This window comes from Amphichorda felina (genome assembly GCF_050947745.1).
Source record: "Amphichorda felina strain 45539 chromosome Unknown scaffold_6, whole genome shotgun sequence".
Classification (NCBI taxonomy): domain Eukaryota; kingdom Fungi; phylum Ascomycota; class Sordariomycetes; order Hypocreales; family Bionectriaceae; genus Amphichorda; species Amphichorda felina.
This window is the reverse complement of record NW_028145044.1, coordinates 2,238,277-2,264,774: the sequence shown is the minus strand read 5'-3', so window position 1 is coordinate 2,264,774 and position 26,498 is coordinate 2,238,277. Positions and strand designations below refer to the sequence as shown.

Sequence of the window (26,498 nt, the reverse complement as noted above, 5' to 3'; positions counted from 1 at the left end):
ATCACGACCATGTCCGTCTTAAGGCCGGAGCGCAAGGCGCTGAACTACATGCATATATGCTAGGATATGTGTGCAATCCAGCCGAGCTGCCCATCCTGGGTACTCTGCTTGTTATTGGAACAGCTAATATTACCGAGTAGCCTAAGGGAGAGCTGGAGTTGTAAGTGAGTCAAGCAGCCTCGGACCAGGACAGCCGCCACCGAGCAACTTTTCAACACGGTCACGAGTGTGCTCAGGCCAATACCAGACAATACTACCAGACCAACTCGCACAGACTGGAATGCATACACGGAAACACGACGAAACGGCATCAACCCATCGGCGCCGATGCGCCTGGCCGACTTCGGTACAACTCCACCAGCGGATCCACCTCTCGGCGTCACTCACCGACTGGGGCAACGAGCTCAGTTGGTGTTATATGGGTGTTCGGCCCCCGTCAGGATAATTTTTTCCCGTGCTATTGTTGTACACAGTTGGTTCTGTATAGTCCTCTCGAACATCTTCATAGTCCGTATCCTGGGTGGCCTCATCTAGCAAGATGGAAGTTCCTCCCACGACACCCCCTGACGTGCAGTTTGCCAGCATCATGGCCAAGACACCGGGGGAGAGTCATGGCCCTCTCGGCCCCGACCCGGAGCTCCATCCGGAGCCGGCCCTGGCCCCAGTTCCGTCGTACTCGGACGACGTGGTCGCCAAGCTCTCGACGTGGCGCCGCTGGATCATCCTCTTCGTTGTGTGCTGGATGGCGCTGCCCGTCACCTTTATGAGCACGTCCATCATGACGGTCAACCCAGAAATCGCCGCCACGTTTGGCACGCAGACGACGGCCATCAGCACGGCCAACGCGGGCGTCTTTGTCGCCATGGCGCTGTCCGCGCTCATCTGGCTGCCCGTCACCACCGTCATCGGCCGCCGATCCACCTACCTTGTCGCCACGGCGATGCTCACCCTCTGCTCGCTGGGCTGCGCCCTGGCCAACAACATGGCGACGTTTACGGCCATGTGGGTTATGAGCGGCACGACGGGGCCCTTCTTCCTCGTCGCCGGCCAGACCATACTCTCGGACATCTTCGAGCCTGTATGTGATAGCTTAGAGAATACCGGATGAGGTCTGCTGCTGACTCTGGGTTTAGACCGTCCGCGGGACCGCCGTTGGGTTTTTCCTCGGAAGTACCGTCAGTGCCCAGTCGATAAGTACGCTGACCGTGATCTTTCCATCTGAATGAACTCCTGTCTGACATGTTTGGATCTAGCACCCATGGTGGGTAGCATCATCGCCACCTTTACGTCCTGGCGAGTCATCTTTGGCGTCCAGGGCGGTATGGCGTGTCTGGGCATGGCCCTGGCCTTCTTCTTCGTGCCTCGTACAAGCGAGCTGTCCAACATCCAGGAGCAGGAGAAGCCCAAGAAGCTCACGAGACAAGAAATCATCCAGACCTTTAACCCGATCCATGTCTTTCGTCTATGGAAGTATCCCAGCATCCTGCTCACCGTGAGTTTCCTACTGAGAGCACCCCCCTCCCTTTTTTCTTCTTTTCTTTTTTAGTCTACCTAGTTGCTAAGACTTACCTCGCAGAACGTGACGTGTGGCCTGCTGTCCATGAACCAGTACGGCCTCCTCAGCTCGGTCCGACACATCATCAACCCGCTCTTCGGCCTGACAGAGCCGCTGTACTCGGGCCTCTTCTACCTGGCCCCCGGCGTGGGCTTCCTGGCAGGCAGCGTGGTGGGTGGGCACGTGTCGGACCGCACCGTGCGGCGGTACAAGGAGAGGCGCGGCGGCGTGCGCCTGGCCGAGGACCGCCTCAACGGTAGCCTGGTCTGGGTGTTCCTCGTTCTCCCGCTGGGCACGCTGCTATACGGGTGGAGCGTGGACCACCGCGTGGGCGGCATGGGCCTGCCCATCTCGAGCGCCTTCATCGAGGGGTTCGGGCTGATGGCGGCGTTCAACGGGCTCAACACGTACGCGGCCGAGGTGCATCCCCGATTCAAGGCCGCTGCCATCAGTGGCAAGTACATTGTGCAGTACTCGTTTGGTGCGGCGGGCGTGGGCGGCACGGTACCCCTGATCGATGCCATCGGCGTTGGGTGGATGTTTACACTCAGTATGTTTCTCCATTTGTTGATTTTTTGGACGTCTCCTTTAAGCATGCAAACTAACCTTGATGCCCCAATAGCTGCTGGCTGTGCGTTGCTGGGCGGCTGCTCCATGCTGCTCATCACTCGGTGCCTCGTGCGGGAGGCGACTAGCATCACCAGGCCTCGCACGAGCTTTTTTGAGAAGAAGGATTCCTCGTTGATGCCTTGATCTATTTCTCCTTTCCTTCTATTTTCTTCTTTCTTTTCTGTTGGACACGAAGAAATGAACGGCGTTTTGATACCCCCGTGCTGTATAGACAGACACAGACTAAGACTTGTGGGAGAGGCACACCAGACCACAAGAAGGAAAAGCAGCCGACGAGTCAGCTTATATTACTATGAATTACACTTTCACTATTCGTACGCAGGTATGACTCGATTCACATCCTGACCGCCCAGTGCTGTGCTCCCCCTGCCCCTTCAGCACACTGCATGCGTCTTCCCCGTCCTGCCCTGGAGAGAGTGGTTCTCATCCTGCGCCTCCGCGTCAGCCAGTACCGTCATGCATCGCTGGCATCGCTGGCTAAAAAGAATCAAATGAGGGAGGAAAAAAGACAGGAAAGGAAAACAAGAAATCATATACTGCGCGTCGGTATATGACTCACCTTGTACACTGCTTGCGAGCTTCTCCGGCCCTGGGCGGCAAAGTGCTTCCTCATCAGCTCCTCCTGCCTCTGCAGCGTCTCCTGGTCCGTCTCCTTGAGCAGGGCAATGGACAGCTTGATATCGGCGATGAGCCTGTCGCACATGCTGCGCGAGAAGTCCTCGCGCACCACCACGCGCAGCATCTTGAGCTGGTCCGTCTTGGGCGCCATCGTGTACGCCGGCACCACCCAGCCGCGGCTGCGCAGCTTGCGCGCCAGCGAGAACTCGTCGTACTGCCTCTCGTCGTCGTCGCCGTCGTCATCCCCAAACCGGAACGCCACCAGGGGGAGGCCCTCGCCCGAGGGCTTGGACATGATGACGAACCCCTGCTCCTTCAGCGACGCGCTGAGGTAGTCGGCCGTGCGCGTCAGGTTGCTCATGATGGAGCGGTACCCGCGCCGGCCCAGGCGGATCAGCTGGTAGTACTGCCCGACGACCTGCGACGCGCCCTTGGAGAAGTTGAGGGTGAAGGAGGCCTGGTTGGCGCCCAGGTAGTTGATGTTGAAGACGAGCTCGCGCGGGAGGAATTCGGGCGCGCGCCAGACGACCCAGCCCACGCCCGGGTACACCAGGCCGTACTTGTGGCCGGACGTGTTGATGGACACGACCTTTTCGCAGCGGAAATCCCACTCTAGGTCGGGCACCACGAAGGGCGCGACGAACCCCCCGCTGGCGGCGTCGACGTGGATCGGCACGTCCACATCACGCTCCACGAGCAGGTCGTTGACGGCCTTGACGTCCTCGTATTCGCCCGTGTACGTCGTGCCCATGATGGCGCAGATGCCGATGGTGTTCTCGTCGCACAGGTCCACCGTCTCCTCCGGGTCGATGACGAACCTCTCGGGCGTGCAGTAGACCAGCCGCGGCTCGACCTCGAAGTAGCGCACCGCCTTCTCCCAGCACACCTGCACCGCGGCCGACATGACCAGGTTGGGTTTGTCGGCGGGCTTGCCCTCGGCCTCGCGGCGCAGGCGCCAGCGCTTCTTCATGGCCAGCACCGCCAGCATGATGGCCTCGGACGAGCCCACGCTGGAGGTGCCCACGGCGGAGCCCGCGGGAGCGTGGAGGAGGTCGGCGATCATGTTGACGCAGCGGTTCTGGATCTCGGCGCACTGCGGGTACTCCTCGTAGTCGATGAAGTTCTTGGGCATACAGTCGGCCATGAGCTTCTCGGCCTCGTCCTCCTGCTCGTGGTGTGAGCCAGCAAGATCACTTGTGTAACAGGGGGATGGGGGTGGGGGCATATATATATATGTACCATGTAAGTCGTGACAAACGATGCCAGGCTGGAACGCATCAGCACCTCAACAGCAGCAGCAGACCAAACAAACTCGATCTCTCCCCGTTATACGTACTTTAGCTTGGGATTGTTATCCAGGCTCAGGTTGTCCTTGATCAGGCGGTACGCCACGTCGCGGGGCATCGACTCCTCGCTCATATGGTCCGCAGGCAGGTCCTCGCCCGCGTACTTGGACCCGTAGACACTGGCCTTGAACTCCTCGGCATACTCTACCAGCTCGAGCTGGGCCTTGGTCGGCTTGGCCGCCTTGGCCTTGCCCGAGTCGAGGGGGCTGTCAGCGGGCCGCTTGGCCGCCGGCTTGTCGGGGACGCCGGACAGGTGAACCATCTTTGCTGGTGACGGGACGGATATGTGGATGGGTCTATTATTATCAAGGAGGAAAAGATTATAAGAAAAAGAAGATTCAGATCTCTGGCGTGTAAAAGTTCAATATGTCGCTGCTGGGCGGGTGTCCTGGCAGCTTTTTATTAAGTTCACGTAGCTCTGGGAGGGAGGGGGGCGGAGCTGCCAGCGCAGCCCGACGGCCAGCCAGCGACAATGAGTTCATGTTGGCTCCGTACATGTGTACATGTGCATTCCACGGGCGATGAATCAAGATTGATCAAGTATTGACGTGCCGACTAATAAGGCCTAAACCACCAGACTTTGCCCTCATGCACCGGATCCGGCCCCTCCGTCACTATCACCCCACCACCCCACCCATGGGAAACTGGTGATGATGGCACTCTGCCACTCGCGGATCAGCCATGGCTCCCTCCCGTGCCAAGGCGCCCCGGCCGGTCCCATGCGGTCTCTCCCGTGTATCCGTGCCGATTCGCCGGCGTGCATGAGCACGACGGAAATTGGTTGGACGAAAAAATCACGATACATGATGCGTTTACGAGGCGAAGCTACCCAATGGCAATGTTCCTGGGTAATACCTAACTGCAATGCGCGTCTCTAGTCATCGTCCCCAGCGCCCGTGAGGCCACTGGCCAGCCCGTGCATCCTCCTCTGTAGTAGGTCCTCCTCGCTATCCAGCTTGACCAGGCTCTTGTTCTTGTTCAGCTTCCTGGCCCCCCTCCTTGCACCGCCCCTGGCGTTGCCGTTCGCCCTGGGCCTAGACGGCGACGGCGATGGCGACGAGCCCGACTTGCGTGGTGGGGGGCCCTCCATGCTGGCACGCTTCTCCTGTTGTGTCGTCACGGTCGAGCCCCTGCCTCGCGTGATCTTGGTCATCTCCAGGGGTTTGTCCTCCTCGCCACTCGACTCGGTCCAGCTCGGCGGCGGCGGCGGCGCCCGGCCGGTGGCCTCCTCCCCCGTGGACCCGGCATGGGCCGGTGGTGGCTCAAGCCTGCTGTTGCGGTGGTGCGCCTGCACGCTGTCGGCGTGCGCGTACAGCTGCTGGAACCACTCGGCGCAGCGGTTGAAGTGCCTCCACGCGGGCGGGTACACGGCGGGGAACTGCATGAAGCCGTGCGACGTTCCCGGGATGAGCATCACCTCCGCCGTCCCCAGGTCGTCGAGCTCCTCTGCGAGATTGTCCCCGGGGCTGGCGGCGGGGGGCACGCGGTGGTGCCGCGCAGCTGCCTCCTTGGCCCGTCTCAGGCGCCCGGCAAAGATGACGGTGTCGTCGACGAGCGGGTCTCTCTCGCCCGTCATGAAGTACGTCTTGGGGAACTTGGCCAGCAGTGCCTCGGGCGCGAGCACGGGGCTGAGCAGGTAATCCGAGGAGAAGTCGGGACGGTTGTGCGGCCCGATGTAGAGGATGATCATGGCACGCATCATCTCGGGTGTGAGCACCCTGTCGTTGAAGTAGGAGATCATGGAAGAGGTCGCCAGGCGCGTCTTCATGTGCGCCGCGTGGTGCGAGCTGGTCTTCTCTTCCGATACACGGTGGCTGCTGAGTGACTGGGGGGCGGCGTGCGAGAATTCCGGATGGGGCTTCTCCATCGCCGTGCTATCCTCTGCGGTCGCTCCGTCCTCGACGACTGCCGTCTCCGAGGAAAGCTTGGACGGAGTCTCGTCTTCGTCGTCAGAGTGGTGCGGCGTCCCGACAAGGTCGTTATACTGCCGGCTCTTTCGCCGCACGATGGACCTGTTGGTCTTCCTCATCTTGCGGTCTCGTATCAGAGACATTTGCTCGTCCGACATCCAGTTCCCAATGTTCATGTCGAGAGCCGGGTAGAAGCAGACCAAACCATCAGGCGCCGGGAGCTCGGTCCTGCCGGTGAAGCGGCGGAAATGGGGCGTGGCCGTCTCCAGGATCATCAGTGTCGTGGCCACGGCCAGGTTACCTCCAGCGCTGTCGCCCGTCAGGATGATCCGGGGCACCTCCTTTCCGGACATGCCGATGCAGCGACCCTTCGACTGGATGAGGGTAGAGTAGACGTCAAAGCATTCGTTGAGCGCGTGCGGGTACGGGAACTCTGGCGCCTTCTTGTAGTCGAGGCTGAGGATGGGAAGCCCTGACTTGGCCGCCCAGGCAAACAGCTTGTCGTCGTTGCACCGGGGATCCATGGCCACGAACCCGCCACCGGGTATGTCAATGACGAGCTTGCAGTGATGCTCGAGATCCGCCAGCGGCCCGTCGTAATAGAGCCATGCCGATACGGGCTCCTTATAGTCACTGAGCGACGGCCTCGGGATGCGCACCTGTCTGGGTGGCCAGCGGGTGAAGCGAGGGCGCAGGAGACCCTGGAAGAAGCTGAGATAGGGGGTGGTGCCCTTGTTCCAGGAGACTCGGAGGTGGTCGACGGTGAGCATGCCGCGGACCTTGCGGACCTTTTCGTCGGCGCGCTCGGCGGCGACGAGGTAGAAGAGGGAGAAGAGGATGCTCGCAATATCACGGAGCCATTTGGTGCGGATGCGCATGGCGGTCCAGAAGCCGGCGTCGAGGGCCGTCAGGACCCAGGTGGCGCGGAAGTAGGTCGTGTCGTACATGTTGGCCATGGGCTCAGGACTGGCGAGGCCGACGAGGGCGCTGAAGTTGCGGCTAGCATACAGATAGAGCATGGTGAGGACGGCCGTCTGCCACGGTGTCAGGCGCCTGGAGAAGATGCGCGAGAGCGTCTGGGCGCCAGGGGGGCCATGCTTGTGTCCTCTGTGACGGTTAGCACATGGTACTAGAGGTATACATTTTGTAGAGGCCATACCTGTAGAGATAGACGGACCAGAAGGATATGACAGCCAGGACCTGGAGGCGCCGCGACTTGGACGACGGGCGGCCCAGGACGTGGTCTATCATGGTGGCGTGTGTTGGCTTAGTACCTTGCTACTTGGACCGGTACAACGGCCAACGCCGCTTCTGAACACCCGTACACTGCGCCCTGCCGTAGCCACGGGCCACGAAGTCACAAGGAGCGGTGAGAGACGGGCGTCTGCAGTTGCGGATGGAACACAGACCATGAAGGCAGAAAGGAGACTTGGGAGAGCACTCAAGGGTCAAGACTCAGGAAGACGAGAGGAACTGCACTGGGCAATCCGGTCCCCGAGCCGATCGCTGGCCCACGCGACTCGTGACGCTCCAGTCTTGGTTCATGGCCTCCAATGATTGCGAGAATTTGGATTTGACATGTGAAAGCTGATGGCAAGCTGCCCAGTTGTGCAAGCTTCTGGAAATGGTGACAAACCGCCAAAGGATTAGCACGTGAACCCCTAGATTGGGGCGCCCACGTGATTCCCGATGACGTGAGATTTCGAGCAGGGAATGGGCGAATTGCTTCCATGCCTGGGGACTGGAGGCTTTGAATGTCTATCCGTAATACTCCAACTGATTATTCCTGCACCTGACCTGCGAGGTCAGACGGTGTAACAAGATGTCTTGGGGCAGCCCTACTACTACCTTCTGCCCAGTACTTAGTACTACAGTAGTAGTAGGTCCCAACAGATAACACCCACTCCGTTTGCCTCGACGTAACCTTTGGAAACACCATTCGCCTGTCAACAACTCACAACTCTTATATCCATCTCGAGCTGGAATGAAATCTTCACTTGAGAATCTGTTTTTGGCAACAGTTGAGATGCCTGTTAGTTCCAACTTCCCCAGACTGGAATGGGCGGTGGATCGGCGGAGAACTCGGCAGGGCCCACATGTCTCGATCCTTGAGCGCAATCCACCAACCGTCCTCTGTTTCTTCTCTTCATCCCGATCGACAATATGAAGCGCCTTGTCCTATGCACTGCCCTCGGGCTGATACCGACGGCCCTAGGCAACTGGCACCAGGCCAGGGGCAAGTCGATAGAGTACACATCGGAGCCTGGCTATTTCTTGCAGGACGACAACGCGACCGACCCCAGCGGCTTCGACTACGTCAGTGCCCAGCACCCTCCCGCTTCGTTACCCGTCTCACCGAGATCCTGAATTAACACGTGCGAGCAGGCGTCGAATAATTTCGGACTCATAGACAGAGATTACCTGACAGACGAGGATTTTGATCCCAGGGGCACCAAGTCGCAATGGGAGCACTTTAATCGCTGGGTGCGCCATCTCAACGCCCGCGCCCGCCTTGAGGGTGGCTCGTCCCAGTACAAGGTGCTGTTCATGGGCCGCCATGGCAATGGCTGGCACAACGCGGCCGAGTCCTACTATGGCACTCCCGCCTGGAATGTGAGTGTCCTCTTCTGCCTTCACTGCGTCATCTCTGTCATCGCGTGTCCTTGTCTGACATCTACCTACAGTGCTACTGGGCTGAGCAGACCGGCAATGGCACCGCCACCTGGTCCGATCCCCTCCTAACCCCCGACGGACGCGCAGAAGCCCGCAAGGCCAATGCCTACTACAGAGACCGCCACGCGACGCAGAACATGCCACACTTTGAGTCCTACTACTCCAGCCCCCTGACCCGCTGCACCACGACCGCCAACCTCACCTTTGGCGACCTGGACCTGCCCGTCGAGCACCCCTTCATCCCCACCGTCAAGGAGGGCTTCCGCGAGGGCATGACGGTCCACACCTGTAACCGCCGCTCTGACCGCTCCCGCATCCACGAGCTGTTCCCCTGGTACCGCTTCGAGCTCGGCTTCACCGAGGAGGACGTCCTCTGGAGCTCCGACGACAGCGAGACCGACGCCGCCGAGCTCGTCCGCGCCAAGGTCGCCCTCGACGACGTCTTCCGCGCCGACCACGCCACCTGGGTCAGCATCACTGCCCACGAGGGCATCATCTCGCGCCTCCTGCGCGCGCTGAACCACCGCCCGTTCCGCCTCGGCACGGGGCAGATCATCCCCGTGCTTGTCCGCGCCGATGTCGTTGATCTACAGCCCAAACCGACATTTGTAGCCCACGAGCCCTACTCGACCTGCGATTCGCCCCCGATTGAGAGCATCGAGGGCCAGGGGTGCGTGTGCACGACACCTACGGCGTCCCCTGGGCCGACGCCAACGGCGAAACCGTGATGGGAGAGGGGTTATGGGTGTTCTGAGATGGATGCCATTTGAGGAATTACATTGGAGACCAGACTCACATATACTATACCAGTTACGATTTATGCCATCTAATCTTACGTCATGAAGGGGGCTGTTCATTCTGCAATCTAGCGTGTCTAGGCTAACTTGCAGTCACTTCTAACATCTCCTTCAAACTAATCATTTAGACAGAGTCCCATATCTATTCCGGGCTACACATGTCGTTAGCACGGTCACATATCTCTCTCGGAAACGGCATCTACTTACAATCCCCTGGAGACAAGCGCAGGAGCAGCCTCCGGGTTATACGCCGGCTCCACCACCACATAATCCTCAATGACGGCAGTCCCCGCATACACAGCATCGATCTGCTCCTCGGTGCACGAGCTCGGGTCAAGGATGTAGCAGAAATCCTCATACTGCTCCGGCACCTCGGACCGGATATGCCACGTCGAATGCGGACCCCTCGTCCGGTAGTGCGGGTGCGCCGCCGTGTCGACCCTCCCCGTGGCGATGTCGCGGTTGAACAGCGCGCGGTTGAAGATGCGGTACGCCGTCTCGGGCTGGTACGACGGCACCGCGTGCCCGGCCTGGTAGACCCGCACGTACGACAGGTTACCGTACTGCCTCACGCGCCCGCCCTCGTACGTGTGGTTGGCCCACAGCGGCGCGTAGCCCGCCCGCGCGAACTTGTCCTGGTGCGCCCAGGGGATCGCCAGGGACACGTCCTCGCCGCCGATCCAGTTGCACGCGTAGTCGCGGTCGCCGTACATGAGCGTCACCTTGATGCCATTGTCCAGCAGGTACGCAATGTCCTCCAGCCATCCGGGCCGCGGGTAGTCGCCGATGCCGCGGAACGCCGACGAGGAGGCGCCGGATCCTCCGGTCCAGTTGAGGGGCACGCCGAGGGCGGACAGCACCTCTGGCTGGTTGAGGTAGCCGGGAGCAAAGGGCGGTGGGAACATGGTCGGGTCAACCTGGGTGACGTCGTAATAGTTGCGGCCGGAATGCTCCAGGTACGGGTTGCGGATATTGTTGGTGCAGAAGGTCTCGGCGTCCTCGCAGATGGCGTTGACGGTGGCGTTGACGCCGGTGTTGTCCGGGTCGAAGACGGCAGCAACCTTTCGGCAGTCATCGATCTTGTCCCGGCACCCACCCGGGCGGTCGTATGCATCGACCATGTCCCGGTACACCGTCTTATTGACGGTCTCAAGCCCGTAGGTGTTCTTGAAGGCCATCTTGGGGTACGACGGCCACTGGACCCGGCGGTCGATGCAGCCATTAACAATGAGGAGGGTGTCGAGGTTGAGGATGTACTGCTCGCCCTCGGTCCCCTCCCAGGTGCCGTTGCGGATCTTCTCGTTCTGCTCCTGGAAGTAGGCGGCAAAGGCCGGGCCGTAGCGCCCACCGTACGACTGCGTGGCGATGCTGATGCGGTCGTCGTTGGGGTGGTAGCCGGGGAACTCCTGGAACCAGACCTGGGCAAAGTGCCACATGGCGATGGCAGCGTTGCGGCTGCCCCAGCTCGTCGCGTTGCGGTCGTCGCTAGGCAGCGTGCCCGTGCTGAAGGTGACGTTCTGCTCGGGCACGGGGCTGCCGGGCTCCAGGGTCGTCACCTCGCCCATGAGCTCGACGGTGATGTTACGCAGCGCGTCGTACGAGAAGCCGACCTGGACGGGCTGGTCGATGTAGAGCATGTTGACCTTGTCGTTCCAGGACCAGTCCCGGAGGGTGGTCGTCTTGGAGTCCGGGTTGGTGGTGCAGGGCCCATGCTCATTCAGGAGGCCCGGCATGGACGAGCTGCCCGGCCCCCCATTCATCCAGATGGAGAGTGGCGCATTCTCGGGGTCCTCCTTGGCCTCGAAGAACCAGAAGAAGGTGTTGATGTCATAGTCCTGCTCCTGGCCGACGCCCTCGAGGGTGCCCTTGGGCAGGTGGACGTACCCAGCGTAGGACTTGACGCCCGGCGTGGTCTCGCAGATGCCGGGCTCCTTGTAGCTGATGGTGATGCGCTCGTCAAACTTGGACTTTATCACCGTGACGCCCTCGGGGTCGGGAGGGAACTGAGCCAGCGCAGGGGACAGGAGGGCTGCTGCCCCGAGGGCGAGCACCGACAGACGGGACGGCATTGTGAACCAAGATTCAATAGATATTCCTCGTCAATGACCAGATATGCCCAGGAGACCAATGTTGAATAAACTGGGGGAAAAGGTGTTTCCATGGCGAGATCTGCATGTCTTATATCGTATGTACCGTACCGTATGCCGTGACCCCCACCGCTTCCCCGCTCGTTCCTCCTCCACACAGGGAGGGATGCTACTATCACGACCTTCCACTTTTGGGAACTCCCCTCGCGAGAAAGTGTTTATCAGCCCAGCATGCTGGTTGGATTGTCTCCACAGGCTTGATACCGCTTATGCTTAATTTGAGGGGAGATTGGTCATGGTTCGGATCAGGCTCCCGAGGTCGGGGGTGCTGCCGTAATCTCTAGATTCTGGGGGTTCATGGGTTCATAGGTTCATGTGGCAAGTAATACTTGGACATCTATACTAAATACATAGTAGCGCATCTATTACTGATAACAGGAATGGATCTGTCTGCTTGTCTCTCTTTCTGATTACAAGTAGTATATCATTTGTGTTTTCGTATGCATGTCAGAACCGACTCCCAAACGACGGGTCCCACACGTTTAACAACAGCTGTCCGTAAATCATCTCACTGTGATTTTTTTTCCAAAGACGGAAATTGTAAAGTAAAAGGCACAAAAACAGATCTGGGGGGGAAGAGAGAAGGCAAACCGGAAATGGTTGGCCTTCAGTGGCCTCTAACCAAAGGTAGTCCACAGGCTGCCTCGAAAGATTGCCTCGACGGATGGCCTCCCGTGTGAAGCGGAACGACAGGTGAATGATGGCTTCGCCAGCTGGCCGCCGGCTGGTGACGGCTACCTCCCTGGGCACGTCGCGTCAGTATTTTCGTTTGTCTTCCACGAGTCTTTCACCTCCTACCTTTCTTTTTCTTCACTTTTCCATCTCTCAAATTTTCTTCTCCGTCTTCCACCGAGCCATCTTCCCTCGTCGCACATTTCCATACCCGCATGCCCTGATCATATCAACCAAAATACAAAGGAAGACAGGTCACGCTCAGCCAGAAACAATGGGGAGCTCCTCTCACGGACTCGTCGATTCCTCCCTCTTGGAGAAGATCGACGGGCTCTTCGCCTGTGGCGTCGGGGACTACATCGCTCTGCCCCAGCTCGTCGTCGTTGGACACCAGTCCAGCGGCAAAAGCTCCGTCCTCGAAGGGTTGACTGGGCTTCCTTTCCCAAGAGACAGCGGCCTCTGCACGCGATTTGCAACCCAGATTACTTTCCGCCGCTCTCAAAGCGCTGGAATCACAATCTCCATCATTCCGGCCAAGGACAGCCCAAGTAACTACTAGCAGCAGGCCAGTGAATGGGGCCACGAGAGCCTCGAGAAATTCAATGCGGACTCACTCGCTGAGATAATGGCAGAGATAAGTAAAGAACAACCAGTACCTATAGGAATAAAGCTGAGACAACCAGGCCACCGCGCACATGAACTTTGGTTCGGGGGACGGCATCATGTCCCCCTTTTCCAAGGACGTCCTCGCCATTGAAATAGCTGGGCCCGAGCAAGAGCATTTCAGCATCATCGACGTCTCCGGTATTTTCAAGAGGACTACGTCCGGGGTGACTACCAAGGCCGACATCCAGCTCGTGGAGAACATGGTCCACGGGTACATGGCTAATCCGCGCTCCGTCATGCTCGTCGTTGTGCCGTGCAACGTCGATATTGCGAACCAGGAGATTATTGAAAAGGCAGAGGAGCTAGACCCTCACGGTGACAGAACCTTTGGTATTCTTACAAAGCCTGACCTAGTTGACCGAGGAGCCGAAATGGCGGTTGTCGAGGTAATGGAGGGCAGACACCAGAAGCTGAAGCTCGGTTGGCATATGCTGCGCAACCCTGGCCAGGCTAATATTAATGAATCTTCAGCAACTCGCTATGCTCTTGAACAGTCATTTTTTGACACTGTGGCTCCTTGGAACAGGCTCTCTAAGGATGCCGTGGGGATTCAATCCCTGCGGGTTCGTCTCCAGGACATCCTGGCAGGCCACCTTCGTCAGGAGTTTCCCAAGGTAAGGCCTCCCGGCTCCCCAGTCCCTGAAGTATTGAAACATACGTTCTGACTGTCTCTTCAGGTCAAGTCTGAAATCATCGCGAGGCTCAGAACTGTCAATGAGCGCTACGAGTCGCTGGGACCAAAGCGGCAGACCCAGACTGACCAGCGGCTATTCCTCGTGGACATTGCAGCCAGGTTCCAAAACATGGTGGCATTGGCCATACGTGCCGACTACGGTAGATCTAGGTTTTTCAACGAAGATGACTCCCTTCGTCTTGCCACAGCAACAATCAACCGTGGGGATAGCTTTGCCCAGCAAATGGCTACTGTTGGTCATGAGATCGACTTTGAAGTAACGGCAGGCGGTGACAGTATCAGTGAGGTCGACCTGGACCATCTTTCCCTAGAGGAAGAGCAAACATTGCCCACCCGGGAACATAAGGACCACCCTGAAATTGGCGACGTTATGCCAGACTGCCCTGATATACCTGTCCCCCTTACTCAGAGTATTTTGGGCTGGCTGAAGGTCGTCTATCGACGATCGCGTGGCTTTGAAATTGGTACGTTTGACTCATCCCTAGTGGTGACCATGATGAACAGGCAGGCCCGCAAATGGAGACACCTTGCACTGGGGTACGTCAGCGATATCATCACACTGGTCCACAGCTTTGTAATGGAAGTCCTCCAACACATAATCCCCGGTAACAGACATGTCAGGGATAGACTATCCTCTCTTCTCTCTGATCAGCTTCGAAGCAGCTACGCAGCTGCTCTAAAACACACAGAGTTCCTCGTGTCTGTCGAGTTGGAGGGCACCCCCGCAACTCATAACCATTACTTCAAGGACACGTTGGACAAGAGGTGAGTCCAGTCATCTCAGATCCTAGTACTTCTCGTTTGGCTCATAATCAAAGTCGCCAGGAACGGCTTCGGAGCTAGCTGGAGCCGTCGAGCTTGCCAGACTACAATCATGGACATGTGATTCGCATGGAGGATCTCATGAAGAACAATCCCATGAGCAATGAGAACCACGTCATCCTTGAGCTCCATGACATCCCCCGGTCATACTACAAGCTAGCTCGGGAGCGGTTTGTAGACAACGTGCGGATGCAAGTTGTAGACCATTTCCTCGTCACCGGCAAAGACACCCCTCTCAAATTGTTCTGTCCCAAGTTCGTTGCCGTAATGACAACCGAGCAGCTTGAGGACGTTGCAGGAGAGGAAATAGGGGTGAAAAGAAAAAGGGTCCAGCTGGAGAAGGAGATGGAACGTTTGGAGGGGGGCCGACGGATCCTTCGCTAGTTAACGCTGATTAGAAAACACCAAGCCGATGGAGGTTGCGACTCTCTGGGAGATGATGGTTGTTTTGCTCAGCACAAATGAGTCAAGAAAACACAAATTCAAGTGCCGCACAAAACGAATACTACTTAGCATTGCAATGTGAAGCTGTCATTAAATACATCATCCGCTGCTAATACATAAATTGAGAGGAGATATAGCTGTGCTAGTGCGCAAACGAGGATCCATTCCGCCTCCAAGCCACTATGGCTTTTGTCTCATCGCCAAAGTCGTGGGCTCACCCTCTGGCGTCTCTGCCTTCTTCTTCTTTGACTTCTTAGTCTTCTTCTCCCCATCTTTGGCTTCCTCTTGAACCAATTTCGTCGAAATACCCTTGTCCTGAGCATAAACCCTCAGGCCCAGGACACACACTGGGTTCCATGGGGGAGGGTTGGGGTCGTCGCCAATTGATGTGAAATCCAACTCGGAACCTGACGATTCTTCATCCGAGTCAGATTCGGACTCCGAATCGGAATCAGACTCGTTGCCGTCAGCTGGCTGTTCTCCTTCCTTGTCAATCTTCTTTTCTCCTTCCTCAGCAATATTCTTCTCTCCTCCCTCATCGGTCTTCTCATCAGTCTTCTTTTCTCCTTCCTCGCCACTCTTTTTCTCTCCTCCCTCGTCGGTCTTCTTCTCTTCCTTCTCATCGGTCTTCTTCTCTTCCTTCTCATCAGTCTTCTTCTCTCCCTTCTCATCACCCTCCTTCTCCTGCTCTTTCTTCTTTCCCTCTTTGTTAAGTTGCTCCTTTATTTCGTTGATCGCTGACTCTATTCTTGCCATAGTGTCACTTTCAACATTTTCGGCTGTCTTTTCTTGTTCCTTCTCCTGCTCTCTCTTTTTCTTGTTCTTCTCCTTCTCCCTCTTCCGCTCCAGCTCGGCATCCTCATCTAGCACGCCGACTTTAGCGTGAGCCAGATCATACTTCATGCCAATCTGCCTCAACTTCTTGGGGTTCTTGTCTGCATGGATCTGGATCACCTTCTCGGCAGCTTTGCGGCTAGAGCGCTCGGCCGTGATCTTGGGCAGAACCTCGTACGTGCCCGGTTCCAGCCAGATCTCGCAATTGGCGGTTTTGGTGTCTGAGTATGAAGTCCCCCGCACTTCGGCCAGCGTTTCAGTCGAATCAGACTTTCGGAGGAGGAACTCGATGTCAAAATCATACTGGCCCTCGAGCCCTTTGAAGAACCGCGGGTTAAGCTGCGAGAACAAGTCAGTCACGGATGCTTGGTTCCAGAAAAAAATAGCCGAACACAACTTACTGTTGACAAGACAATCACCGTCTCCCCTGCCTTCGTGACCTCAATGACGAACTTGTTTTTCAGATAGCCCGGCACCCAGCTGATTGGGCTACTGGTCCACTGTTGTGCAACCGTCCATTTCTCGTCAAACAAGCGAGTGCGGTCAAGAACCTCAAAGTTGCTTAGGACATCATCAAAAGACATCCAAAACACCCCGTCGTCGGCGAATTCATGTCCCAACTTCTCGATCATGGCTGGCGTCCATTCCTTTGATCCGTCCGACCAGGGCCCATGCCACTCACCGAGCCCGTCAAACGATCGCTCGCCCCAGGGATTTCTGGTCTTTTATTAGCAAACGGAGGGGTGAGAGGGGTGCCGGGCCCAAGAGGGCACCCACGTACCGAATTTTGACCAGTCTTATCTTCTTGCCATCCTCGTCGTCAAACTGGACCGCCTTCAGGACGGAGTAGGCATGACCCAAGGGAATCCCGTTCTTATTCTCGGACATGAACGTCGAGTTGGCTGAGACACCAAAGACGAATTCGCCATCTTTTTTATCCACAGTGAGCATCTCGCGCCATAGTCGGTCCTTGCGAAGGACGCTACTCGCAATGATAATGGTGGTGACGCCTCCGGTGAGGGAGTCGACGGCAGAGCCAAGCCAGCCACCGTTGATGGCATCATAGTCGCCGTGGACCTTTGCGTACTACAGCAAGTCAGCAGGGCCGTTCTTTGCAGATGCCAGGCGTAAAACATACGGCCTTTTCAAGAAGTGGCAGCCAAGTCTCGTTTTCCTCCCCGCATTGGGAGAAGTAAAGAGCCTCGGAGCCTGTCTGCTTCTGTTTTTTGTATAGTTTGGCCTTCTTCCCTCTGGAGTCGTAGATGTCTACGTAGGAACCAAAGTCCACTTCTCTGAGGTAGAGATTGTCGTCGATGATGGTCGGAAACCACTCGCCATCTCTGTAAAACACAAACCCATATATGCCACACTCCTCATCTCTGCCAACACAAATCTTATCCATGAGGTCCGTGCGATGCGCAATGTTGCCCACGGCCGCAACCCACCAACAGTCACCAATCGCCCCTTGCTTTATATCCGAGCTCGAGAACCCGTCAACAGTGAACCGGGGGTTTTCAAAGATCCATGGCAAACGATGGACAGAGCCCGGACTGTACTCCTCCGGCCAGGATTCGTCACGTTCCAGTCCGGAAAGGCAGTTGTTTTGCCCCCACATGAAATCGGCCTCAATGTCAAACTCGGGGTCGGTGAACTTGGAATTGGTACGTTCACAGTGGGCGACAGCCTTGTGAATCATAGCCATGCATTCGGACCGTGCTGCCTCATAGCTTTGGGTGGCATTACGCACATCGTGGCGGGGAGGGCCAAGAGGAGTAGCTAGGTCCTTGTAGAGTCGTCGTGGAAAGATGCGAGTGACCTTGCCTTGAGTCTTGCTGTGGTAGTTTTGCCAGAATTTGGACACCATAAGCTGAGGATGAAGCTCGCTCGATTTACCCCTGGGGGCAGGCGGTGGGGGTTCGGGGGTTGACTCGGGTGATGGATCCATGTTGGCCTGCGTGTGTCTGTGAACTAAGCTTGGACAGATTGAGATGATGAAGAGCGATAGGTATTACAACGTGAACTAGGAAGCTAGGCAAGCAAGGTATTTATGCTATCATGATGCCCAGCGGATGCGAGACCAGGAGCCCCAAACCCCCAGCCCCTCTTTAACAAGGCTGCAGCTGTTGCATCGTGAGCTGCCGCTTTTAAGGCGTCCAGGGTATGCAGATAGTCGGGCAGTGAACAAGTTCGCCCTAGTCTTACAGCATATGGAACCGTGTGCTAGTGTAGGTAGTATCACACTTGCACGGCATCATATACTAGAGGGCTGAGGCCCATCGGGGGGCTGGCAGCCGCCATTCGCTTGATGGCACACGACCCACGACCACGCAGAAGCTCCAGGGACAAGAAATAGACAGGAGACTGAGCCAAGTGCCGGCTGCCGCCGTAAGACAAACACCCCCCCCCCCCCCCCCCCCTTCGAGTACATTACTGGCGGGACCAGCCGTTGAAACTAGCTTCGAAATATCATACCGTATTCGTACGACGCAGTCACGCAGGCGGCTGTTCGTGCAGGTAGCTCGAAGGGGGGCCACGCAAGCAGAAACTACTAGGGGTCAGTCGTGCAGGGCGTTAAAGCAGCAACACGGCGCATGCAATAGTAAACTGCATGGGGCCCCCGGGTGGACCAAAGGTATATGGCTAGTAACCGTCAGCAATGTATAAATTCCTTTCAAGGTAGTCGGTGAGGGTGAATGGTTCGCGAAGGATATGGTATGAGAGGCCGAAGGTGACCTCTAAGATTCCAAGTTGGCAAGATACTTGGTAATAGCTTCTAGCGACTGGAATCACCCGACGTCACGTCATATACGACCTTGCCGCCATTCTCGGGAAATTGACCCTTACCTAGGCACCTAGGTAACTTAATACCTGTAGAAAGTGAAGCTTATTTCGGGCTGCACCTTCAGCTTTCAGAAAGAATGGAAGACTATCTGCTGCTGCATGTAATAATAATGTCGGCGTGTCCGTCGGTGGGGTCGCGTAAGCTGCAGGTTACAACACATGAAGACCTTCGCCCTTTGTCCATCCGTTGGCTACCTAGCCACAAACTAGGCGAACGACGGGGGACGACGGAGGTGGCAGTGGAGCCTTTCCTTTCCGCCGATGTGGAATGAGGAGACATTGCACCCAGGAGCCGAACTTGGCCCTCCGTTACAGGAAGACATGACGGATGTCCTGAGTTGGCAAGGCCTCCATCTTGAAGCGCAGAGTGTAGGAGATCTTGTAACCAAGCGTACTCCGTACCTTAATAATTTGGAATCAGATGACCTCAATGGCGTGTGACAATCTGGAACATACCCGGGGCTGCCAATCTGGCACCTGCTGTGACCGTCATAGATTAACCCCGCCAGGGTCCTCTGGAATAGTCTCCCGGCCACTGGCGATCGTCACTCCACATGTCCTCCGTTGCCCCGACCTCTGCCATGCCATGCCACCAAGGCCTCTTCTGCAACACACAGCCATCCCATTCTCCTGCTGAATATCTGAAGCGTCCCAACGCATGTTCTCAACCGCGCCCATGCCCAGGACTCCTGCGAGGCCCCGATTCTGAGACGCTCCGAAGCAGTCACCAGCAGCAACCATGGCGTCAAGCCAACCCTCAACCTCGGCACCACCAGCCCAGAGCAATCGCGTGACGCTTCTCCAGCCCCGCCGCGAATCGCGAACATCCGAATCCTCCAGCGATGATGGATACAGAATGAGCCCGGCCGCTGCCCGGCGCTTCGCTCGCCGTAATATGCGACGCACATCCCCGACGCCCGACCTCGTCACGAGCCTTGTCCGACCTCCGTCGCCCGACACGTTCTACGGTGTAGGCCAGATGCGCCAAAATCGGACAGGAAACAACAGGCAAGGGGGCTCATTAGGACGGCATCGCTCTCAGACTCCTGGTGGGCGTGTTTCTGCGGGCCCGTCTGGAAGGAGAGCAGGGTCGGTTAAGCCTCCGCATCCCTCGTCCCTTGACATCCCCAAGAAGTACGGCGGCGACTGCATATTCGACATGTACTCCCTCAACTACGTTACTGAGCCTGACTCGGCCCTCTTGTGTCCAATATGCCACGACCCCTTGGTTGACCCTGTCACGACCCCTTGCGATCATACCTTCTGCTATCGGTGTCTCAGAAGAAGCATTACATCTAGTCCCTCTGGTACAGCATGTCCCGTTGACAGAGAACCACTCTCATGGTCAGACTGCCTTAGTACGGGGAGGTTGGTACGGACCCAGCTCAACAGTCTGATGGTCAAATGCCCGCACCACAATAGAGGCTGCACGCGGGAGATGCGACGAGAATCAATTGAGACACACGCCACATCCGAATGTCGGTTCCGGGAATACCACTGCCCGGACCCCGAGTGCGACAAGAAACTCCGCCAGAAGCCCACGGTGAACAGCTGCCAGCACGTTGATATACAGTGCCGCTACTGCGAAGATACCATTCAGGAGGCCGATCGTGAGTGGCACCTGGTGTCGTGCGCCAAAGCCAAGACCCGATGTGAAGCCTGCTGGCAACTGGTCCATAGATCGTCCATGTCTACTCATCATGAGCTCGACTGCGATGGTATCGAGGTCGGCTGCATGTATCAAGATCTAGGCTGTCCAGTGCGGGTAGAGAGAGGGGAGCTAGCCGACCACTTGTCCGAGTGTCCATTCCATCCGGACACAGCATCTGGTGTTGTGATAAGATCTCAGCGCGAACTTATCCAGTCCCACCGTGATCTTGGATCTCAGCTCCAAGAATACCGGGCCCGCCAAGAAGAGACTTCCCGACGACTCGATGAGATGTCGGGGTCTGTGGGCCGGCACAGCGGCAGCGGAGATACACCAGTTATCAGTGACAACCGCACTATGCAGGATCTTGACGCCGGATTTGAGGAGGTCCACCAAAATCTGACACACCTGGAGGCGAGGCAAAGCATGTGGACACTGAACCAGGTCATGCCCATCCGCGAGGAGGTCACAGAGCTCCGCAACAACATCAACATGATCCGCATGCACGTCAACTGGCTTCTGAACCGCAGTCGCGAGGAGGGCCGTATGAGGGCAGCCAACAATTCTGGCACGTCGGCAACCATCCGCCGCGAGAACTCGACAGAGTCAACCACCGTCCCGGCATTGCCAGAACGTAGGCGATCTTCGGGGGCGGATATGGATCTACCTCGTTTGTAATCAGGAGGTTTCAGGAAATCTCACCGGTGATGTATTCTATCACGGCTTATTTGCAGTTCATAACGGCGCTGGTGTTGGGAATACGGGATACCCTAGAGCATATGTGTGATTATGAGTTTAGCTACAATATGAAAGAATCAGCTCCTTCCCATAGTCTAACTTTCCATAGCGCTGTTGCGGCTTCAAATAGCGTGATAAAATCGTACATTATGTACTGACTGGCCACGACACATACCTAGAGTCCAACGATTAAGTTCCCCCGTGGCTGACTGGTCGTGGACGATAAAACCGCCCAAGCTTGCGGCGGAGTTTAACATACATATCTGTACATAGGAACATGGGGACGGCGGAGTTTGGCCCTTCTATATCTTGTCTACAGACTCGCGAGATAGATACTTGACTATTTCAACTACATCCATGAGGCAATCATCAATTTTTTTTAAAAAAATTTTATAACCAAAAGTATTCACCTTAACAAACTGCCTACCTATTCAAGCCTGTTGTCTGTCTCTTCTCAAACACTTCGACGTTGGTTTTAATCAAGCTGTCCCTCAGCCATCAGCCCCCAGCGCCTCACCGCCCCGCATTTAGTGCATCATTCACCCCACCAGCAGACACTACAGGGACCGCCTCAGGTGCCTGACCTCAACACCGTGACTTCACCCCAACCGTCCAGCCGCGCGACACTCTTCCATCAACTTCCGTGAAGCCCTTCTCCCACCCTGACGTGCAACGTCCGTCGGAGAAGTCGTCATCATGGATCCCAACCAGCAGCCGTCATGGACCGGCGACGACGGTCCTGACAAGGAGAAGATGGAGCAGGTATGGAGCTATACCACCTGGCGGACTTTGGTACCCTGTGATGCTGATAAATAGCCCAGATTCGGGCTAGGCGCCTGGCCAAGCTGGGGACGTCAACACCCAAGTCCGATGACAATAAGCCGTCTGGCACCGACGCCTCGAAACCCCCGTCCTCCCCATCGACGCCGAAACCGCAGGCCACCGAACCTGAGCAGCCCAAAACCATGACCGCCGGCTCGACATCATCAACACCTAACCCCTTCGCGCAGCTCGGCGTCAAGAAGGATGGAAGTTCGCAGGAGACTTCGAGATCCCCAGGTACCGTCCGCCCCTCCCGCAAGCGACCTGCGACCGATGTTGACGATGATGGCTCGCCAGCTCCGAAAGCCGCGACTCCGCCGCCGCGCAAATCGAACCCTCCGCCCGTCGAGACCGATGAGGACTATGCCAACCGCATACTCTCCCAGATCTTTCGCGTTACCGTCGACCCCCACAGCATGTCGACCACAGGGGGCCACCGGTTGACCTTCCTGCCGAACCTGAACGAGGAGCTGAACGAATCGGGCGACGCGCTGAAGCTCACAACGGCGAATCTGGACCAGGCGATATTGGAAGCTGCCGGGGCGTGGCCGCACGACAAGCCGCTCATGGACTACCTCCTCCCATGCTGGAAGCGGGCCACCAAGGCCGCTGCAACCTCCAAAAACGTGACCGGTCCGAAATTCGAGGTCCACGAAGAGGCTAAGAGATTATGCATGAGCAACTGTCTTTTCTCGCTTACTTTGCCGGACTTATACGGGTAGGAGTCTCAGAGAAGCTGTGGTGCCATCATTTTTCTGACTGCCTTAGACGCGCGCCGAACCCCGAGCTGGATTCGCTTGTCCCGTATATCCTCCGGGGGGTCTTTGACGAGAACGGTCTTGACCTGGAGTTCTACAAGGAGGCGATCAAGAGGTTTGATGATGACGAGGCCTTGCCCGCACTATTCAACGATACAATGGTTAAGATTAGCACCAAGCTGTCTACCATGTCCATGGAAGACGACTATAAGCCCTATGTTCAGGTAAGGCCCTTTGACCTTGATTGCAGCGACATCGGTGATTGATCATGGCAGGCCCTCCAAACATACGCCAGGTTTCCCACTCTCATTACCAACTTAGCAAAGCATCCCACTTTCAATATGGCGCAGTCAGCTCCCGGCATTGAGAAGCACACATTGCTAGGTCCCTTCTTTCGGTTATCACCTTTACAACCCGAGGTCATCCGCAGCTACTTCCCGGGGCCGCGAACGCTCGACAAGGCTAGGATCGCAAACGCGCAAGATGCTCTCCGGATGGTTCTGAGCACGCACCAGGACGACCTCTTCCAGATAGCGAATGCGTTCATTCGCGCAGGGCCCGAAACTAGGAGTCACACGCTGGACTGGTTTGCTTACATTATGAACACAAATCATAAGAGGCGTGCTATCCAGGTGGACCCTCGTGAAGTGGCTTCCGATGGCTTCATGATGAATATTACCACGATATTGGATCGGTTCTGCGAGCCGTTCATGGACAATGATTTTAGCAAGATCGAAAAGATTGACGTTCGATACTTCAAGCGCCAACCGCGTGTCGATATCAAGGACGAGACCAAAATCAATGCTGATCAAGCGGCCGCGGACGAGTTTTACTCTCATAAAGAGCCAGGGGAATCAAACTTCATATCGGAAGCATTCTTCCTTACACTCGCGGCACATCACTATGGCAGTGAGGCAGCAAATTCTCAACTTAAAAACCTGGATCGAGAAATCAAGTATCTGGAGAAGCACATTAAGGCGATGGAGGCAGAGCGTCCTAAGGTGGCCAACTCACCGCATCAGCTGAGGCTATTTGAGGAAACGTTGAAACGCCACACCAATGTGTTGGAGAAGACAATTGCACTCAAATATGCCATCGAGGGCGTCCTCCTCGACGAACGAATGCAAAGCACATCTCTGAGATTCATGCGCTATGTGGCTGTTTGGCTGCTACGCCTGGCTACTGGCTCTAATTACAAGCCCGGCAATGAGAGCGAGCAGATCAAGTATGTCCAGTCCCCCTCGGTCCGAAAGCGTTATATTAATTCCTCTAGGCTTCCTCTGTCGGTCGATCGCAACGGTGCCTTTGCCTGCCTCCCTGAATACACGCTACAGAATATTGTCGACAACTTCAAATTCGTGTTCAGGTAAGCTACGATGCCCCTTGGGCGAAGTGAATTCCCACGGCTGACACATGCAAAGGTGGCTTCCCAAAATCCTTCCTAGTGCCGTCGGAGAGGAGCTCGTTGCTCTCTGCATCACATTCTTACGATCATCGGAGTATATCAAGAACCCCTACGTCAAGTCATCACTGGTCACGCTACTCTTCTCTGGGACATGGCCATTCATGCACCTGAAGAAGGGCGTCCTGGGTGATCAACTAGTTTCCATGAAGTTCGCCAACGAGTACCTTTTGCGGGCCCTTATGAAATTCTACATTGAGTGCGAGTCAACCGGCGCCAACACTCAATTCTACGACAAGTTCAACATTCGCTACGAGATCTTCCAGGTGATAAAGTGCGTCTGGGTCAACGACATTTATCGCCAGCAGTTGACGCGCGAGAGCAAGTGAGTTGTGCCTTACTATCACCTAACCAGACTGAGCTAACAAGCCTTTTAGGGTCAACAGGAGCTTTTTCGTTCAATTTGTCAACATGCTGTTGAACGATGCGACGTACGTACTGGACGAGGCTTTCACAAAGTTCCCCAAGATTAGAAGCATCGAAAGGGAGCTGGAGGACCCATCACTATCTGCCGAGACGCGACAGAAGAAAGAAGAGGAGCTACAGACTCTGGGCAATCAGGCAACGTCGTATATGCAGCTGGCGAACGAAACGCTGGAGATGATGAAGCTATTCACGGAGGCTCTGGGCGAGGCGTTTACCATGCCCGAGATTGTCACCCGGTTGGCGAGCATGCTGAACTACAATCTGGAGACCCTCGCTGGCAAAAAGGCTGCTGCCGAACTCAGTGTCTCCAACAGGGACAAGTACCACTTCCGCCCCATCCAACTCATCTCGGACTTTGTCGGGATCTACCTCAATCTGGGATCTTCAAATATTTTCATCGACGCGGTGGCCGCTGACGGCCGTTCATACAAGCCTGAAGTCCTGGACCGCGTCACCCGCATCCTCGTGTCGAAGCACCAGATGGACCCCGCCGACATTGCGCGGTGGGAAAAGCTCAAGGGCAAGTTCCTCGAGTCGAAGCAGCAGCTCGACCAGGCGGAGCTCGACCTCGGCGAAGTCCCCGCCGAGTTCGAGGACCCCATCATGGGCGACCTCATGACGGACCCCGTGCTGCTCCCCAGTCAGCACATTGTGGACCGCTCGACCATTGCGCAGCATCTGCTCAGCGACCCCAAGGACCCGTTCACGCGGCAGCCCATGACGATAGACGACGCGATCCCGCAGACGGAGCTCAAGGAGAAGATTCAGCAGTGGAAGGCGGAGAGGGTGAACGCGGCTAAGCAGAAGGTGATCGAGAACGCGATGGATACTACTGAGGGTTGAGTGAGAGGCATACTCTAGGTGCATACAGGGCTTCTTGTCACTGTGGCCGCGTGCATCTACTGGATTTGGCGGAGGATGCCCTGGGCTGTGTAGTGCCACGAGTATGTGGTTATCACGCCTGGACGACAGACCGAACGACTGCATGAAATGAAGATACATGGGAGTACATGCACCGCAGATAGACTTGGGAGATTGGTTGGGTTCCTAGGCCTTAATGATTCATTTTCCAATTATGGCATCATTGCTCCTTCGTTTGATCCTATTATTAGGTGCCGGCTACGTCCTAACCCACCTCGTTAGAGGTCAATACTACTACTCGTATGTAATTCTGGGACATACTAGTATTAACCCAGTCTCTGAGGCTGCGGACTTGCGTCCATGCAATCACCAAAAATAGATCTGTCTCCTGTGACCCCGAGACTGTTGGTTCCTCCCCAGGACGAAGGGTCAGAATGCTTAGGGCGCTAATATCCGTGCCACTCTGGGCATTTTGGGCTCCGGATTGGCAGGCCTTGCAGTATCACTACTCGAGAAATTTGGGGTCCAAATTAACACCAACGGATGATTACGCATATTACCGCCGTCCCTGTGGCCTTGTACCTCCTCTATGGCATGTCGTAGTTAGCGAGACTTGTTGGCGGCACAGTCTGCCGGGGATGTCCTAGGGCGTCCCTCGAAGGAGGCAATATCATAGGGATGGCTGAGTCCCAAGCACTGCCTGCTCACTTTCCCATGCTCTCTTGGCAGTTCCGTCTGACTCGTAGGTTCACAGCAGGAGTCAGTGCGGCACCTAGCTGGGATGCTTGGGCAGCTTCAGCCTCCGTTGAGCACTGCAACAAGCCCCTGCTCATTGCCTGCAGGATACGGAATATCCCGTACGTGGTACAAATCCATAATCAGTATCCGTACTAATATGTCCGAATACGTACGAATGGATACATTGTATAGTATTATAGCCTCGTCGGGAGGATTTCAGATGCCTCTTATTCGTAGAGCTCTCGTCCGCGGACGAGGATAGGTATCTGTGGAATAACTTGTTCAACCTCCTTGATGCCTGGTGCATATGTCGATGTCAGCATGTGGCTGTTATAATGCACGTACTTACATCCCATAATATGAGATCATTAACAATTCAACAGTCGTTTCTGTCTG

At 56.3% G+C, this 26,498-nt stretch overlaps 9 protein-coding genes across 9 annotated transcripts; 5 read left to right on the top strand and 4 right to left on the bottom strand.

The window, feature by feature from the left end:
• Window positions 1-538: 538 nt before the first annotated feature.
• Window positions 539-2,308, top strand: ACO1O0_006563 (uncharacterized protein; the record flags this gene model as incomplete). The annotated part of the gene is made up of 5 exons (XM_083195949.1): window positions 539-1,078; window positions 1,134-1,194; window positions 1,254-1,492; window positions 1,577-2,105; window positions 2,178-2,308. The coding sequence occupies 5 exons, from the start codon at window positions 539-541 to the stop codon at window positions 2,306-2,308; spliced, it is 1,500 nt and encodes a 499-aa protein (XP_083048965.1).
• Window positions 2,309-2,559: 251 nt separating this feature from the next.
• ACO1O0_006562 (glutamate decarboxylase) lies at window positions 2,560-4,411 on the bottom strand (the record flags this gene model as incomplete). The annotated part of the gene is made up of 3 exons (XM_083195948.1): window positions 2,560-2,649; window positions 2,745-3,996; window positions 4,140-4,411. The coding sequence occupies 3 exons, from the start codon at window positions 4,409-4,411 to the stop codon at window positions 2,560-2,562; spliced, it is 1,614 nt and encodes a 537-aa protein (XP_083048964.1).
• A 612-nt stretch (window positions 4,412-5,023) lies between these two features.
• On the bottom strand, window positions 5,024-7,310 carry ACO1O0_006561 (Alpha/Beta hydrolase protein; the record flags this gene model as incomplete). The annotated part of the gene is made up of 2 exons (XM_083195947.1): window positions 5,024-7,166; window positions 7,219-7,310. The coding sequence occupies 2 exons, from the start codon at window positions 7,308-7,310 to the stop codon at window positions 5,024-5,026; spliced, it is 2,235 nt and encodes a 744-aa protein (XP_083048963.1).
• Window positions 7,311-8,222: 912 nt separating this feature from the next.
• PMU1 (histidine phosphatase superfamily) lies at window positions 8,223-9,460 on the top strand (the record flags this gene model as incomplete). Its single annotated transcript, XM_083195946.1, has 3 exons — window positions 8,223-8,375; window positions 8,445-8,672; window positions 8,744-9,460. 3 exons carry the CDS (start codon window positions 8,223-8,225, stop codon window positions 9,458-9,460), a joined length of 1,098 nt encoding a protein of 365 aa, XP_083048962.1.
• A 272-nt stretch (window positions 9,461-9,732) lies between these two features.
• ACO1O0_006559 (uncharacterized protein) lies at window positions 9,733-11,598 on the bottom strand (the record flags this gene model as incomplete). Its single annotated transcript, XM_083195945.1, has 1 exon — window positions 9,733-11,598. The coding sequence occupies one exon, from the start codon at window positions 11,596-11,598 to the stop codon at window positions 9,733-9,735; it is 1,866 nt and encodes a 621-aa protein (XP_083048961.1).
• A 1,445-nt stretch (window positions 11,599-13,043) lies between these two features.
• Window positions 13,044-14,477, top strand: ACO1O0_006558 (dynamin family protein; the record flags this gene model as incomplete). Its single annotated transcript, XM_083195944.1, has 2 exons — window positions 13,044-13,628; window positions 13,692-14,477. The coding sequence occupies 2 exons, from the start codon at window positions 13,044-13,046 to the stop codon at window positions 14,475-14,477; spliced, it is 1,371 nt and encodes a 456-aa protein (XP_083048960.1).
• Window positions 14,478-15,154: 677 nt separating this feature from the next.
• On the bottom strand, window positions 15,155-17,753 carry ACO1O0_006557 (uncharacterized protein; the record flags this gene model as incomplete). Its single annotated transcript, XM_083195943.1, has 4 exons — window positions 15,155-16,147; window positions 16,210-16,525; window positions 16,590-16,894; window positions 16,947-17,753. The coding sequence occupies 4 exons, from the start codon at window positions 17,751-17,753 to the stop codon at window positions 15,155-15,157; spliced, it is 2,421 nt and encodes an 806-aa protein (XP_083048959.1).
• A 1,635-nt stretch (window positions 17,754-19,388) lies between these two features.
• ACO1O0_006556 (uncharacterized protein) lies at window positions 19,389-20,975 on the top strand (the record flags this gene model as incomplete). Its single annotated transcript, XM_083195942.1, has 3 exons — window positions 19,389-19,619; window positions 19,692-19,826; window positions 20,034-20,975. The coding sequence occupies 3 exons, from the start codon at window positions 19,389-19,391 to the stop codon at window positions 20,973-20,975; spliced, it is 1,308 nt and encodes a 435-aa protein (XP_083048958.1).
• A 756-nt stretch (window positions 20,976-21,731) lies between these two features.
• Window positions 21,732-25,346, top strand: UFD2 (ubiquitin conjugation factor E4 family protein; the record flags this gene model as incomplete). Its single annotated transcript, XM_083195941.1, has 6 exons — window positions 21,732-21,797; window positions 21,857-22,575; window positions 22,626-22,839; window positions 22,966-23,981; window positions 24,037-24,402; window positions 24,455-25,346. The coding sequence occupies 6 exons, from the start codon at window positions 21,732-21,734 to the stop codon at window positions 25,344-25,346; spliced, it is 3,273 nt and encodes a 1,090-aa protein (XP_083048957.1).
• Window positions 25,347-26,498: the final 1,152 nt, after the last annotated feature.